This window comes from Vicia villosa, unplaced genomic scaffold, assembly GCF_029867415.1.
Source record: "Vicia villosa cultivar HV-30 ecotype Madison, WI unplaced genomic scaffold, Vvil1.0 ctg.000848F_1_1_1, whole genome shotgun sequence".
Classification (NCBI taxonomy): domain Eukaryota; kingdom Viridiplantae; phylum Streptophyta; class Magnoliopsida; order Fabales; family Fabaceae; genus Vicia; species Vicia villosa.
In genome coordinates this window covers 475,358-493,651 of record NW_026705375.1, presented here as the reverse complement: position 1 = coordinate 493,651, position 18,294 = coordinate 475,358, and the positions used below count along the sequence as shown (strand labels likewise).

The 18,294-nt window shown below is 39.3% G+C and overlaps 1 protein-coding gene across 1 annotated transcript; it reads left to right on the top strand.

The window, feature by feature from the left end:
• The first annotated feature begins 2,335 nt into the window (after nt 1-2,335).
• Nucleotides 2,336-3,718, top strand: LOC131631601 (uncharacterized). The gene is made up of 2 exons (XM_058902388.1): nt 2,336-2,887; nt 3,020-3,718. Exons 1-2 carry the CDS (start codon nt 2,336-2,338, stop codon nt 3,716-3,718), a joined length of 1,251 nt encoding a protein of 416 aa, XP_058758371.1.
• Nucleotides 3,719-18,294: the final 14,576 nt, after the last annotated feature.

Here is an 18,294-nt window from a genome sequence, read left to right as displayed (position 1 = left end):
ATATATATAAAATTATTTTTTTCTACAAAATTATCAAAAACCTTTTTTTTATCAAAACAAAATTTTATTTTATCATCGATTACTCGATTTTATTTTATTTGTTTTAAAATAGTTTAAAAATTGTTTAAATTGTTTTAATTCATAAATTAATTTTATTAATCAATTAAAAATATATCTTGACATTTTAAAAATCCATATTTTTATTTTGATCGATTTAATTAAATAGGTTAAAAACCAATAGTTAATTAAATTTGATATTTTATTTTATTTACGCCCGAATCAGGGTTTGCGAGAAATAGCCATACACTGAAAAAATATTTCTTTGTCCACACCTATTACGAAGCTAAGTCCCGATTTAATCCTTATTTAAATATTTGTTATTTATTTAAAATTAGGGTTAGCCTTCAAATATAATGAATTTTGCCTACACTCACTTCTTTTTCTGTTCTGCCTTTGCCTTTGTCAAATTCTTTCAGGGTTAACCTCGAGGCTACCCCTGACTACGAACCATATCAGATCAAAAGTTAAGTTCTATTTCATATTTATTTTTAATTTACTTTTGTCTTTTTTATCAAATTAGGGTTAGCTTTAATGAATTGATAACGCACTCACCCCTGTGTATTTGTTTTCTCTTTTCCCAATTTTCAGGGTTAGCCAACCGTCAAAGCTCAAGAGTCGGTAACCCTAAAACCTAATCTTATATTTTTTTGTCTTAATTATTATTTATGTCAAACCTATTGCACTGCTGGTCCGCTGGTTTCTTTTTCCCCTTCCCCATATTATTGTGTGGTTAGTAATCCTAGGGAGTGATAACCCTGAATTGAACTTAGAATAACTAATTATAAGATAATTGCTGAATTAATCACGTGATTGTTGCACCCACGCACCTTTTATGGTACACCTCTTGTTGCCTGTTGCCTTGTGTTTTTTGCAGAATAGCCTTGTCCCTCGAATACGAGGATACCTCAGCAATGTTGCCCTCAATTCATTCTCAAGGTCATAAGTCCCTAATGATGCTGCCTTCGGTTCGCCAAATATGACCTCGTCCCTCGAAGTTTCCTACGAAGTGCTGAGGTATCCTCTGGTTGCCTAATGAAGAAGGCTATTCTGATCCTTCCCTTAGACTACCTGCCCCTCTATGGCATGGGACAGTCTTATGGCGAACGATAACTCGATGACCCATAAACATCCAAACGAAAGACTTCCTGCCCCCTTATGGCATGGATAGACCCTTTCACCCTGAAAGGCTAAAGAACATTTTTCATCTAACCAGGTAATTGATCCTAATTGCCTTGCTCTAAAAATCTTTTTCTACTCTATTTTCTAAACGCTCTCAAGGCTATGCTCATTTACGAGCTAAAGTCCTTGTTTCTTGTTCTACATTTCTTTTCAAATCGAGCAAAGCAATTAAGAGCCCATGGAAAACCATGGATGCAAAGGGTGCCTTACTCCTTCCCTTTGCATAAATTACCCCCCGTACTCAGTTTCTTTTAAAAAGGTTTTTCCTGTTCTTTTAGCCTTTCTGATATTTGGATAAAATAAAAGTCGGTGGCGACTCTTGCTTACCGCGGCATTTCTTTAAAAGTCAGTTCACCCTATTACAGAACTAGCGACTCTGCTGGGGACTTTTCGATTAAAAGAGGGGTTACCTTAAAAGTTTAGGAATCACTTAAATGTTTTCTATTGTTTGCTTTGTTTGCTTTATTTTTCAGGGTTGTTTTGGGAAATAAATGAAGGACGAATCATATTCCCGGATTCAAGAACACTTAAGATTAGGAGCGGCATAGTCATGGAGACCCCCCTTGTGCATGCTTGGGGTTGGTCAAAATGAAGTTCGCGCTTGATTTAGGCCTCCACTGGTTATTGTGTACCTCTTTTACATGAGAGAGGTTTATGCATGTATCTTTGGGTGCGTCGGAGCTCAGGGACCTTTAGTCACCTTTAACCCATCTTGACTTTTAGGAATGTAATGGGGGGGGCTATTCTTGGTGCATGCCAAGTTATGGTCGCTACCCGATACTACATCTCAGATAGGTTTCTTCCTAAAGTATCATTGCGTGGCATGCATGTACCATGTTCGAGGGTGCTTTAGAGGGGGATGACAATTCTGAGTCACTTGGTAGAACCCGTTGCTGAAATCTCTTTATCCATAGAAGTACATGTGGGAAGGGTATACCCCGGTCAAAATCCATGCAAGCCAAGCCTAAGGAAATTGTGTGATTTGTGTGAATTATTTGTGTATGTGCATCATGCATGCATGCATCATCCATACATGGCATGACTAACCCCTTTCAAGGGATTAAAGGATTGTTAACCATAATTTGTTTTGTAGGTCATGGGAATTAAAGTTCGTAAGCCTTTTTGCCTTAGTTTCAAGCGAGTGCCTACACCTTTGAAGATGCTTTGTGACAACGTTTCTGGTACTCTCGTGCTTTCCGAGTCTCTTAACAAGTTAATCAGCTTGGTACGAACCAAAGTGGATGAAGCGCTTACCATGATCCGGTTTTATGATCCTTTACTGCATTGCTTTACTTATTGGGACTTCCAGTTGGTTCCCACATTGGAGGAATTTCCCTCCATTTTAGGATTACCGGTACTTGATCAGATGCCTTATACTGGTGAAGAAGAGACTCCCAAGTTGGAAGATGTTGTTGCTGCGTTGCATTTGCCTCGATCCGAAATCAAGAAGGTTTGGGTGAATAAAGGAGAATATACTGGTTTACCGATTGACTTCTTGTATAGTCAAGCTGACATCTTAATTAATGCTGCAAGTATGGATGCTCTTGAAAAAGTCCTCGCTTGCCTAATCTATGGGAAAGTATTGGTCCCTCGTTATGACAAAATTGTGGATGTGATTGCTCTTAAGATCTTCATTAGTAACAATCTGGTTCCTACTTTATTGGGTGTCTTGTTGCATTCCATCCATCATCGATCATGTAAAGGCAAAGGTTGTATTCTTGGATGCGCACCATTATTGCATAAGTGGTTTATTTCGCACTTATCCCGTTCTACAATAAAGAATGAAGAAGGTTTGACTTGGGCTCAAAGAATCATCAGGCTTTCTTACGACGATGTTATTTGGAGTCAAAAAGAGTTTGAAGGATCTTATTTATTTGATAGTTTTGGAGATTTCCCGAATGTACCTCTTCTTGGTACTCGAGGGGGAATAACTTATAATCCTATTCTGGCTCGACATCAATTTGGTTTCGCTCTAAAAGACAAGCCTCATTCCATATATCTTAGTGCGGAAAATTTTGATTATGATTCAGACCCTACTGGAAAAAAGAAGCTGTTCATCAAAGCTTGGTCCAAGGTGAAGAATGTACGGGTAAGAGAATTAGGATTGAGGAATCACATCCCTTCAGATCTTTATTTTAAATGGGTTTATGATCGAGTGGATGAGTATGGCATACCATATTCATCTGATACTCCTATAGTTCCAAGGATTACTCCTCCCGTCATTCATGTGGAAGTAGAACCTTATGTACCCGCTCCCGACGAAGACCTTGTTGCCACCATTGCTTTCCTAAGACAAGAAAAAGCTGATCTCGAAAAGCGCCTACATGAAGTGGAAGCAGAAAAAGCAGTAATGGCGGCCAATGCCAAAGACCGTGATAGCATGCTTGAGTACTTTTCCCGCAAGTGGAAGATTGAAGACTTTCTCTCTCCCGATCAGATACAATCATGGGAACAAGAGATTGATAGGCTTGTCCAATAGAGAAACGAGATGATTAAAGCTCACAAGGAAGAGATCCGAAGTTTGAAGAGGAAGCGTCGACTTGGAGACTGATTTCTTTTATTTCTATGTTATTTATTTTTAGTACCCTTTGATGTAACTACTAATTCTACAAGACCACGAGTTTCCTTTTCAAACTAATATATTATTTTATTTTATTTTATTTCTGATATGCGTTAAAAGTCCTTTAATCCCTTGAAAACATTGCATATTCATAAACATACCATTCATAAACATTGCATCACAGGTTTCATAAAAGCAAATGCCTCATCTTTCCGCTGTTTATTTCAGTGAGAAAAAATGGATCTCGAACAATCTGTCAAGAATCTCCAAACTCAGAATGCTGAATTTCAAGCCTTGATCCTGAACTTGTCTAAGGGGCAAGATGAACTGAAAGCTCTCCTGACTAAGAAGACGAATACTAAGAAACCCAAAGGGGTGATCAACATGGGAAGAAGATTCAAAGGTCGTCCCAAGAAGGTAGAAGAAGCTGAAATTCCCAAAGATGGGGAAGAAGAAGAAGATGATGACATCAGTGTCAAGAATAATGCTGGAAGTAATGTGGGCTCTAACGGTTAAGAGGAAGAAGAAGAAGAGTATCCTCAAGACGAGGATGAATCTGATGAGAAGTATAGGCTATTGGAAGAGCGTCTGAGAAACATGGAAATTCAGAAGGTACCTGGGCTGGATTTTGAAGAGCTGGGACTCATTCCTGGAGTGGTTGATCCTCCAAAATTCAAGACTCCTGCCTTTGCTAAGTATGATGGGGTCTCCTGTCCAAAGATGCCCCTGAGATCGTACGTGAGGAAAATCCAACCTCATACTGGAGACAAGAGATTGTGGATTCATTTCTTCCAAGAGAGTTTCTCTGGGACTCAACTAGAATGGTATTATCAGCTGGAGAATGCCAATATTCGCACATGGGAGGATATGGCTACTGCTTTCTTTAGGCAATACGAATATAATTCTGACCTTGCACCAACTTGCATGCAACTACAAAGCATGTCTATGGGACCTAAGGAAAGTTTCAAGGAGTATGCTCCAAAATGGAGAGATCTAGCTGGAAGAGTCCAACCTTCCTTGACTGTTAGGGAGTTGGTGGACATGTTCATGGGCACGCTAACTGGGCCGTTCTATAGTCACTTGTTGGGTAGTTCCTCATCTGGTTTCATCGATCTCAGTCTGACTGGAGAACGTGTGGAAAGCGGTATTCAAAGTGGGAAGATTCAAGTAGGCACATCTTCTGGCACTGCAAAGAAGCCCTATCATGGAAGAAATGAGTCAAATGCTGTTCATAGTCAGAGAGGCCGTAATAAGAATGAACAGAACCAATCTGTTGGAGCTGTCCTCATCTCTACACCAACACCCCAACAAGCTCCTAGACAAGGGTATCAACGCAGATCAGATACACCTAGAAGGCAATTCACCAAAATCAACATGCCTTTATCTCAAGCCCTGCAACATCTGCTGAAGGCCAATCTGATCACCATAAGAGATCCTCCAAAGAATGTCACCACTACGTCTCCAATCTATGATCCTAATGCAAAATGTGTGTATCACTCTAATAGCCCTGGACACACTGCTGATAATTGTTAGGCGTTGAAAAATAAGATCCAAGACATGATAGATGCTGGCGAAATCGAGTTTGACGCTCCAGAGACTCCTAATGTCATTACTGCTCCCATGCCGAATCATGACAAGACCGTTAACGCTATCATGGACATGATCCATGTTTATGATGTGAGAGATCTGTCAACACCTCTCCCCGATATCAAGAGAAAGCTGCTGCAAGCTGGTTTATTTCCAGGTTGTGACCCAGGTTGTTATTACTCTGCATCCCTACCTAATGGTTGTGAGAATCTGAAAAGAGGTATCCAAGGCTGGATGGATCATGGCACTATCAGATTTAAGAAGACTCCTTCTATTAAGGATTTTGTGCGAAGGTTTCTCCCGTGGCTTGAAGTTCGAAGATGTATTCGTAATTTCCAAAGCTCCGCTAAAGATCCCTACTAAGGCTCCTTTCAAAATTTCTGCTGAACCCCGTGTGGCTCCGATTATTATTACTAAACCTAGTCCAATGCCATATTCTTCTGATAAAGCTATCCCTTGGAATTATGGTGCTGAGGTCTATATTCAAGGGGTCAAACAAGAACTCATAGCTGACAAAGTTTCTGAAGACGCCAATCCTGATGTGGGCAATATTGTTGGAACTAGTAAAGTGACAAGAAGTGGAAGAGTTTTTTCTCCAGAGATCTCTCTAAACACTGCTTCACCTGCTGTTACAACTATTCCTAAGCAAAATACTGATACTCGATGTAAAAGGGCCTTTGAATGAACCTGTCCAGACACCAGTTGGGACCGTTATTGAAAATCCATCTTCTGAAGACACAAATGAGTTCCTGAAGATCATCCGCAAGAGTGATTACGACATTGTTGAACAAATGGGGCATACTCCTTCCAAGATATCTATGCTGTCACTCCTAAGCTATGATGAAGTTTCTAGAGGCCGCTCATGTGACACAAGAGATTTCTGTCACACAACTCGAGAATTGTATTGCAAACTTGACGACAGATAACTACCTTGGGTTTTCTGATGCTGATCTGAGTCCTAGTGGAAAGAATCATAATAAGGCGCTACATATCTCTATTGAATGTGGGGGAACCACTCTGGCCCATGTACTGGTTGACAATGGCTCGTCATTGAATGTGCTACCCAAGATGGTGTTGGACAAACTCAAACCTGAAGGAATCGTGCTGAAATCCAGTGATGTGATAGTGAAAGCTTTTGATGGTTCAATGAGTACTATACATGGTGAAGTCGAGCTCCCGATCAGAGTAGGTTCCCAAACTTTCAACACCGTGTTCTATGTGATGGACATTCATCCCGCTTATTCCTGTCTACTTGGGCGTCCTTGGATACATGGGGAAAATGCTGTGACATCAACTCTCCATCAGAAATGGAAATATCCAGCGAAAGGCAAGATTGTCACTGTGCATGGTGAAGAAGAGTATGTGGTGAGCTTCATACATGAGACCAAGTATGTAGAATTCACTAGAGAAGCTTTTGAATCTCCCCGTCAAGCGTTCGAGTTGGTCCCTTAAGTGGTTCCTGAGACTAAGCATGTCTACACTGCTCCTAAAGTTACTAGGGTTCCTCCTACAATGGCTTCTCTAAAAGACGCTAGGGCTGTGGTAGAAGAAGGTGGCTGCACTATCTGGGGGCAACTTCCTGATATTCCGTACAAGTCCAACAAATGGGGTCTAGGCTGCACTGCTAAGGATCAAAGTGGAGAAAGACATCCTCGTCTAGAAGGTTTGTAGCATCACTTCATCAGCAAAGGAGTCGACGCCATAAGTGAAGATTAATATAATGGCAACCTAGACAAATGGATCTTCCTCACATCAGACAAAGGGCTGGACAACTGGAAGACTGAAGACATTGTTTCTATCTCCTATAGTCAGGAGTAATCACCGTTCTTAGTTTTTTGCTTTCCTTTATGTTTCCAATTTAAATTTTAGTATTTCAATAAACAATAAACTTTAAAACCATGTGTCCTGCCCGAGGCACAATGGTCCATTGTTAGGGCTTGTCATTTCATAAGCATATTTTCATTCAATAAAGCATTGGACGTTTCGTATTCAAATTGTGTGTTCGCTTTTATTTTTCTTTACTTTTATAGCTATGTGTTCTCACACACACCCACATAATGCACTGCAGATCCATGTCCACTCTGGATCCTATTGATAACGACTCTACTATTGCTAAATATGACTTTGAAAATCCAATCTACCAAGCTGAGGACGAAGGTGAGGAAGATTGTGAAGTGCCTAGAGAACTTGCCAGATTACTAGAGCAAGAAGAAAAGACTATACAGCCGCACGAAGAGCCAATCGAGGTTGTGAACATAGGTACTGACGAAGAAAGGAAAGAGATCAAGATAGGGGATGAATTAGAGGATGTTGTCAAACAAAGATTGATTCAGATGTTACGAGACAATGATGAGATCTTTTCTTGGTCTTACGAAGATATGCCTGGGCTCGATACTGATATTGTGGTTCATCGTCTACCTATCAAAGAAAATAGCCATCCGGTTAAACAGAAGTTACGAAGAAGCAGACCTGACATGGCTCAGAAAATCAAAGAGGAGGTTGAGAAACAGTTCAATGCCGGTTTCCTAAAATTTATGAGTTATCCACCATGGATCGCCAATATAGTACCAGTACCCAAGAAGGACGGAAAGGTCATAATGTGTGTAGACTATAGAGATTTGAATCGAGCAAGTCCTAAAGATGATTTTCCCCTACCACATATTGATATCCTAGTTGATAGTACTGCGCAATGCAAAGTGTTCTCTTTCATGGATGGTTTCTCAGGTTACAATCAGATTAAGATGGCACCCGAAGACATGGAAAAGACAACTTTTACTACTCCGTGAGGCACTTTATGTTACAAAGTCATGCCATTTGGGTTGAAGAATGCATAGGCAACGTATCAGCGTGCGATGGTAGCTCTGTTCCATGATATGATTCACATAGAAATAGAGGTCTATGTTGATGATATGATTGCGAAGTCCAACATTGAAGAAGAACATCTGGTCCATTTGCAGAAGTTGTTTGATAGGTTGAAGAAATACAAGCTGAGACTGAATCCGAACAAGTGTACTTTTGGCGTAAGTTCTGGTAAGCTACTAGGTTTCGTTGTCAATAGTAAAGGTATTGAAGTCGATCCTGCAAAGGTAAAAGCCATACAAGAAATGCCTGCTCCACGAAACGAGAAAGAAGTTAGAGGATTCCTGGGACGCCTGAACTACATTGCTAGATTTATTTCCCATCTGACCGCTACTTGTGAACCAATCTTCAAACAACTAAGGAAAGATCAAGTAGATAAGTGGAATAACCAATGTCAAAAATCCTTTGACAAAATCAAGAAGTACCTGCAAGAACCTCCGATCATGATACCACCTGTTGAAGGAAGGCCTCTAATTATGTACTTAACAGTATTGGAGAACTCAATGGGGTGTGTACTGGGGCAACATGACGAGTCTGGTCGAAAAGAGTATGCAATATACTACCTTAGCAAAAAGTTTACCGACTGTGAAACAAGATACTCACTGCTCGAGAAAACTTGCTGTGCTTTGGCATGGGCTGCTCGCCGACTGAGATAGTATATTTTGAACCATACCACTTTGTTGATTTCTAGAATGGATCCTATCAAGTACGTGTTCGAAAAACCCGCTCTCTCTGGACGGATAGCAAGATGGCAAATGATATTAACAGAGTACGATATCTAGTATACAACATAGAAAGCAATCAAAGGAAATGTAGTGGCAGATCATTTGGCTCAACAGGCTGTGGATGTAACACCCTTCTAAACCCCGCGGCAAATTAAATAAATATATCAGAGTAAAAACATAAACACAAGGGTGCCACAAATATTTAAAACAAATAAATCAATCATGGTCAAGTCATACTTTATTAGGAAACGATTTACCAAAAACACAATTATGTTTATCACAGCGGAATAAGAAATGTCATCAACATAACAAAATGTAAATATAATCCAACACCAAATAAAATAGAGAATTCTCATAAATCTCTATAACTATCGTCCCCCAGTGTAACAAGATCAGAGCATGACCGACACGACCCAACATAAACGGATAAACTCTACGAGTCATCCTCACCGAGCACTAATGCCGCTACTCCTCAATCTGAAAATGACAACATGTAAGGGTGAGTCTCATTCTAAATTAGTAAATATTATGTAATTCATAAGCAACAAGCATCATAATATACCGTTCACCCAATTATACACATTCAGATTCACATCTATTATTCACCAAATCACACAATAATAGATTACTACACAAAACACAGAAATCCACACAATCATGCTTTGACAAAATGCATATGACACAACTGATACTATGCATTTGGTACCAAAATTCGTGAATCACATCCACAGGACTTCTCTCCTCGACACTGCCCTTTAATCGCTCACACCCCACATGGGCACACGATTAACCTCATCGCTCACACCCCCATGGGCACACGATGAGTGCTTACTAATCTCCGCACAATGGGAATTAGCCACCAACGATCCACTCATCAACGGGATCCATCATCAAATGCATATGAATGAATGAAACACACATAACATACTTAAAAACATCACCGAATCACGATGAACAACTCACCTCAACACCACATCACCGAATAAGTATGTACATGTTTTCAACATCATTCAAATATCCATGCATTCATCACAATCACAACCAATTCATCATCACATTAAACACATTGTTACACCAATCTCATATGCACACAATGTTCAATTCTCATCAAGTAATTTAATCAAGTTTTAAAGAATAAAGTCGGCTACTGCACATATTCATCATTCATCATATAAAACATTTAATTACTTGCACGACGCCCAAAACGGCACTAAGAAATGATACACGGATCAAAAGATACGATGTTTTGAAGTTTTAGAAAAATTCACACACAGCAAGGTTCGCTCAGCGAAGCAAGGCAGAAGCGAATCCTTCAGACCTCCACTCAGCAGACCTCTAGCGACGTCCAACAGAAGCAAACTATGTTGGGACCTCCGCTCAACGGACCCCCTCCGCTCAGCGGACCTGCAATTTCAGCAAACCCCAAGTCTGCGACAGACCCTGCGATTTCACACCCTTTTCACCCAAAAACGATTCCAGACATCACATACAGGCATATAATCATCATACATTCAACTATACACCATAAAACATCATTTAAACGCATTATTAACCAAAATTGTTCACACAATTATCATCAATTCAATCCATTTATAACAACCTAACCTAACAACCCCAATGTCTAATTGAACCAAACCATACATCAATCTACCTATTACCTAAGACCACATAAGAGATACTAAAAGGAAGAGTCCCCCCTTACCTCGATGAATCTCTTGAATGCTCTCCTTTCGGTTCCATGTTCTTGCCTCTTTCTCTTCTCTTGCTCTTTTCACGTGTTCTTCCTTTCTCCCAAATGATTCCTTTTTTTCTTATTTTATGAAAAATAAAATAAAATAAATTAACCACAACTTATTAAAAGGCCTAACCAATTAGCACCCCTCTTTTACTAACATCACACCATAAGCCCAATAGCTCTTACTCCATCATTTTCCAGTTAAATCCTAATAAAATACTAAAATTCCAATTATTTAATTTAAATCCAAATTAAATTAATAAACTGAAATTATGGGATGTTACAACTCTCCCCCACTAAAAGAGTTTTCATCCTCGAAAACATACCTTAGACGAAAAGTTCCGGGTAAGAGTCATTCCTCTGGCTCTCTAACTCCCATGTAACATTTCCACCGGCTGGTCCTCCCCAAACCACTTTCACCGTTGTTATATATTTACCTCGCAACTGCTTTACTTTACGATCCTCAATCCTCATAGGTAATGTCTCTACAGTCAGATTATCTCGCACCTGTATATCATCTACCTGAATCTCATGAGACGGATCCGCAATGTATTTCCTCAACTGAGATACATGGAACACATCATGCAAATTAGCGAGTGCAGGCGGTAAAGCAATCTGATAAGCAACCTTTCCAATCTTCTTAGTAATCTGAAATGGACCAATGAAACGTGGAGTTAACTTCTTCGACTTCAAGGCTTTTCCAATGCCAGTCATTGGAGTAACTTGCATGAACACATGATCTCCCTCCTTAAATTCAATATCCTTCCTTCTTTTGTCATGGTAACTCTTCTGACGACTCTGAGAAGCTCTCATCTTCTCCTGAATCATCTTGATCTTTTCTGTAGTTTGTTGCACAATCTCCGGTCCAACCACCGTATTCTCTCCAGATTCGTACCAACACAACGGCGTTCTACATCTCCTACCATACAATGCTTCAAACGGAGCCATACCAATACTCGAATGATAACTATTGTTATAGGTAAACTTAATCAAAGGTAAATAACTATCCCAAGAACCACATTTTTCCAATACACATGCTCGTAACAAATCCTCTAACGATTGAATCGTCCTCTCCGTCTGACCATCTGTCTGCGGATGATAAGTAGAACTCAACCTCAACTTAGTACCTAAGGCTTCTTGTAATCCCGTCCATAACTTAGAAGTAAACCTCGGGTCTCTATCTGACACAATACTAGCCGGAACACCATGCAAACTCACTATCTTCTCAACATACAACTGAGCCAACTTCTCCATCGGATAATCCATCCTTATTTGGAATAAAGTGAGCAGATTTTGTCAACCGGTCTACAATAACCCAAATAGAATCACAATTCTTGCTCGTTCTAGGTAAACCAGACACAAAATCCATAGAAATTCCATCCCACTTCCAATCCGGAACAAACAACGGTTCCATCAATCCAGACGGCTTCTGATGCTCAATTTTTGACTTTTGGCAAATTAAGCAAGCATAAATAAACTCAGCAATTTCCTTCTTCATTCCAGGCCACCAAAACAACTTCTTCAAATCATGATACATCTTGGTAGCACCAGGATGAATACTTAATCCACTTCGGTGTCCTTCTTCCAGAATACTCTTTCTGATCTCAGCAACATCGGGGACACACACTCGGTCTCCAAACCTCATAATGCCATTCTCGTCAATTTGGAATTCACCTCCTTGACCTTGGTTAATCAATGTCAACTTATCCACCAAGCTAGCGTCAGATTTCTGTCCGTTTCAGATTTCTTCAAGGATCCTATTAGTCAACTTCAACATCCCCAACTTAACACTATTAGAAGTACTTTCGCATACTAAACTCAAATCTCGGAATTGCTCAATTAAGTCCAATTCTCGCACCATTAGCATAGACATATGCAATGACTTCCTACTCAATGCATCAGCGACAACATTTTCCTTACCAAGATGGTAATTCAAACCGAAATCATAATCTTTCAGAAATTCTAACCATCTTCTCTGCCTCATATTAAGTTCCTTCTGATCGAAGAGATATTTCAGACTCTTATGATCGCTGAATACCTCAAATCGAGAACCATAAAGATAATGTCTCCACAATTTCAACACAAATACCACAACCGCCAATTCCAAATCATGAGTCGGATAATTCCTTTCATGAATTTTCAACTGCCTTGAAGCATAAGCTACTACCTTCTTATCTTGCATCAAAACACCACCTAGACCCATCAGTGAAGCATCACAGTACACATTGAAAGACTTTGCTGGATTAGGCAAAATTAAGATCGGAGCACTTGTCAATCTCTTCTTCAATTCTTGAAAACCTTTCTCACATTCTGAATCCCATACAAATACTTGTCCATTTCTTGTTAACTTAGTCATTGGTAATGCCAACTTCGAAAATCCCTCAATGAACTTCCTATAGTAACCTGCCAGACCAAGAAAACTACGAATCTCTGAAGCATTCTTCGGCGTCTCCCACTGAGATACTGCTTCCACTTTCATAGGATCCACCGCGATACCATTCTTCGAAATTACGTGGCCAAGAAAACTTACTTCCTTCAACCAGAATTCACATTTAGAAAATTTCGCATACAACTTCTTCTCCTTCAATAGCTCCAATACCACTCTCAAATGCTCTGCATGTTCTTCATCACTCTTCCAGTAAATCAGAATGTCATCAATGAAAACTACCACGAACTTGTCAAGATACGGGTGAAATATCCTGTTCATATACTCCATGAAAACACCAGGTGCATTAGTAACACCAAATGGCATAATAGAATATTCATAATGTCCATACCTCGTTCGGAATGCCGTCTTCTGAATATCTTCCGCCTTCACACGAATTTGGTGATATCCAAACCTCAGATCAATTTTTCTAAATACCCAAGCTCCAACCAACTAATCCATTAAATCATCAATCCTCGGAAACGGGTATTGGTTCTTAATTGTCACCTTGTTCAGTTGTTTATAATCAACACATAGCCTCATTGAACCTTCTTTCTTCTTAACCAACAGTACCGGTGCACCCCATGGTGACACACTAGGACGAATAAACTTCTTTTCCAACAATTCCTCTAATTGTTTCTTCAGTTCAGCCAATTCCGATGCCGACATGCGATACGGTGCCATCGACATAGGACTAGTTCCAGGAATCAATTCTATAGCGAACTCCACTTCTCTTTCAGATGGCAACTCACTAACATCTTCTGGAAATACTTCTGGATACTCATTCACTACTCGTAGTTCACCGGCATTATCGCCCCCTTTCACTTCCATCGAAGAGCACAACATAAATACCACCGCTCCATCATTGACAGCTAAATTCATCTGTTTGACTGACATAGTCAAATCCTCAACACCAACCTCTTCATGAAAGATAACCGTCTTCGTAAAACAATTGATATGAACTCGATCAAATTGCAACCAGTTCATCCCCTAAATAATGTCAAGTTATTCAAGAGGAAGGCACACTAAGTCCATTCCAAACTTTCTACCAAATATGTCAATAGGACAGTTCAAACAAGCAGAAGAAGTAGTTAGTGAACCCGACGCAGGAGTGTCAATAACCATACTAACATGAATAACAGATATTTCTAATCCCAATCGTTTAGCACAATCCAATGAAATGAACGAATGAGTCGCTCCAGTATCAATAATGGCAACTAAAGGTGTGTCATGGATAAAACACGTACCTTTAATCAGACGATCTTTCAGAGTAGTCTCTGACCCAGACAAAGCAAAGACCTTCCCACCAGTCTGATCCTTCTTCGGTTTAGTGCACTATGGGCTGATGTGACCCTCTTCGCCGCAATTGTAGCAAGTCACAATGTTCATCCTACAATCAGACGCAAGATGACCCGCCTTACCACACTTGAAGCATTTCTTATCTCCACTTTTGCACTCATTCCTTCTATGCCCAGTCTCACCACAGTTGTAGCCCCTAACGGGAGCACCAGAATCTCCCCCACTAGACCTCTTCCAATTCCCAGCTCTAGGATTTCCTCTACCATATGGCTTACCTCTATCCATAGGCTTCTTACCTTTCTTGTCAACCAACTCGCAAGAGTGAGATGACTTCAGCTTGAGGTTATCCTCTTCGAAGATCCTACTACAATCCACCAAATCGACAAAGCGTTGAATCCTCTGATACCTGATTTCTTGCTTAACCTCATCACGAAGGCCATTCTCAAACTTAATGCACTTCGAGAATTCACTAGCTTCATCATTGTTGTAGTGAACGTAGTACTTCGCCAACTCAACAAATTTTGAAGCATACTCTGGTACCGTCATATTACCCTGAGTCAGCTCCAAAAATTCAATTTCTTTCCTGCCTCAAACGTCTTCAGGAAAATACCTCCTCAGAAACTCTCTCTTAAACACAGCCCAGAAAATAACTACACCATCAGCATCCAATTCAGCCCTAGTAGCCATCCACCAGTCATCAGCCTCTTCGGACAACATATGAGTACCATTACACCTCTTCCAGCCATTGTTCTGCTAATCCACAAAACAATTCCATTAGAACCAAAAGTATCGACAGTGATAACTCGCACTCATCGCATACAAGGGAAAGACTGACATTAAGACTCTGGTCACAACGACCGACTATGCTCTAATACCACTATTGTAACACCCTTCTAAAACCTGCGGCAAATTAAATAAATATATCAGAGTAAAAACATAAACACAAGGGTGCCACAATTATTTAAAATAAATAAATCAATCATGGTCAGGTCATACTTTATTAGGAAACGATTTACCAAAAACACAATTATGTTTATCACAGCGGAATAAGAAACGTCATCAACATAACAAAATGGAAATATAATCCAACACTAAATAAAATAGAAAATTCTCATAAATCTCTATAACTATCGGCCCCCAGTGTTACAAGATCAGAGCATGACCGACACGACCCAACATAAACGGATAAACTCTACGAGTCATCCTCACCGAGCACTAATGCCGCTACTCCTCAATCTGAGAATGACAACATGTAAGGGTGAGTCTCATTCTCAATTAGTAAATATTATGCAATTCATAAGCAACAAGCATCATAATATACCGTTCACCCAATTATACACATTCAGATTCACATCTATTATTCACCAAATCACACAATAATAGATTGCTACACAAAACACAGAAATCCACACAATCATGCTATGACAAAATGCATATGACACAACTGACACTATGCATGTGGTACCAAAATTCGTGAATCACATCCACAGGGCTTCTCTCCTCGACACTGCCTTTTAATCGCTCACACCCCACATGGGCACACGATTAACCTCATCGCTCACACCCCCATGGGCACACGATGAGTGCTTACTAATCTCCGCACAATGGGAATTAGCCACCAACGATCCACTCATCAACGGGATCCATCATCAAATGCATATGAATGAATGAAACACACATTAAACACATTGTTACACAAATCTCATATGCACACAATGTTCAATTCTCATCAAGTAATTTAATCGAGTTTTAAAGAATAAAGTCGGCTACTGCCCATATTCATCATTCATCATATAAAACATTTAATTACTTGCACGACGCTGTCATACCCCAATTTTGGACCCTAAGATCCTATATCATTCATATCCCAATCATTAATCAAGAGCTTCACTTGGAAGTTTTGTTTGTGGTGTTGCACTCACCTCATCAATAAGAGGGACCATCAAGCACCAATGATTGTTTATCTTGTATGCATATTGTACTAACCCAAATACCAAAAATATTGCTTTGTTTCTTTGTAGGCTTTTGTTTTGTAGGTACCAAGCCAAGACATGCAATAAACAAGGCATTTTTCATATTTTGGACTGATGAAATCGATTTCCTTACTGGGTAAATCGATTTCCCTGCAGCAATCTTCAACAAAATCACATTCTGGACAGCATGAAATTGATTTCCCTCTTGGGTAAATCGATTTCCCTAGTGTAGTTTGCGCCAAATTCTCTTCTGGAACAGTGTGAAATCGATTTCACTCCTGGGGAAATCGATTTCCTTAAGGCGAAATTCAAAAAAAATATAAGGAGGGAAGCTTGACATCATTTTGGCACCTTTTTATTTGATCATTTTATCAATTTTCCACCTCATCAAAATTAACCCCTTCATTAAACCCACTTAAACCTCATTTTACCATTTTTACCATTTAAATTCCACTTTAATTACCAATTAAACACAAATTAATTACCAAACACAAAAAGACCAAACTACCACTACTCTTGCTCCAATTCTATAAATAGAGACCTCTACTCTCTCATTTCTCAAGCTTTGAGACCCAAAAAAACCCTTGCAATTTCTCTCCTCATCCCTACCAAATTCACCAAAGCTCTTTGTTCTTTCATAAAGTTTGTGAGTCACACCTTGAACCTCACAAACTTTGAGCTAAGCCACCTTTCATTTCACTCTTTTTCTTCAATTGTTGAGAGATCAAGATTTGTGTTGGTGATTATTGAAGTGGATCTAAGTTTTGTTCAAGAATTGGTAATTTTCATCATCCTTTTTCATCTACCATAATGTGATGCTTTGTTGCTTGTGTTTAATGCATCTTTGATCCTATATTGGTCCTATTTGATGGTGATTTGATGGAAAATTCGTGCTCCAATGGATATGTGATCATAAGGTGTTTTATGTTTGCTTAAGTTGAGTTTTATGCCTTATAATGCTGTTTTTTTAAAACTGCACAGAGGAAATCGATTTCCTCCTTGCAGAAATCGATTTCCACTCTGTTTCTGCGGCTGATTTGAAAAACTGCACTTTGGAAATCGATTTCCCCCTGCATGAAATCGATTTCCTGCTGGCAGAATGTGGTTTTTTGCCTTTTTTATGCTTGTTTTGGCTTCCTTCTTCCTCCACTTCATTAATATCATTGGATCTAGGATGTTGATAGGTTTGAAATGACCAAATCCATAATATTAGATGAATGATATTAATGATAGTGTGAGTTAATTATCTTTTATGATTTTATTCTTCTTCTCCTTTTTTTTTCTTTTGATCGATGAAAGTCTTATTACTTTGAGAATTCTTATGGATTCTTAGTAAAGACTAGATCGTTATCTATTTTCTTTTCGTGCGGTATTGCTTTCGGAGAATGATCTACATATAATTTCTCTCGCATGCATTAGCACATAGAGTTTTGACCGGCCTCGTTGTAGGGTGATTTCTACATAAATCTCTTGGCGATCTGCTTAACATAGCGCAATATTTCGTGTCCCGAATAAAAAAAGATCAAATATGGAAGAGAATTGTATGCGGTTGATTTAAGACTTATGGAAATTTATCGTGTAGTCGCTATGATTTTATCAAGCTTCTGATAAAGTTCCATTGAATTTAAATCCGAGAACATCCTTCACTCACCATCGATCTTTCTTACTAACTTTGATAACATACTTGACAAGTTTCAAGATGGTTATCTTTAACATCTAACAACTAACTTTAATTTCCGCACTTTATCATACCGCTCTTTATATTTCTCGCTTTATTTCTTTATCTTTTCATTTCATCATATTTACATTCCGCTATTTTTCCTTTGTCCATTTGGACATTTATATTCCGCTATTTTCTCTTTGTCCATTTGGACATATGTTTATGTTTCCGC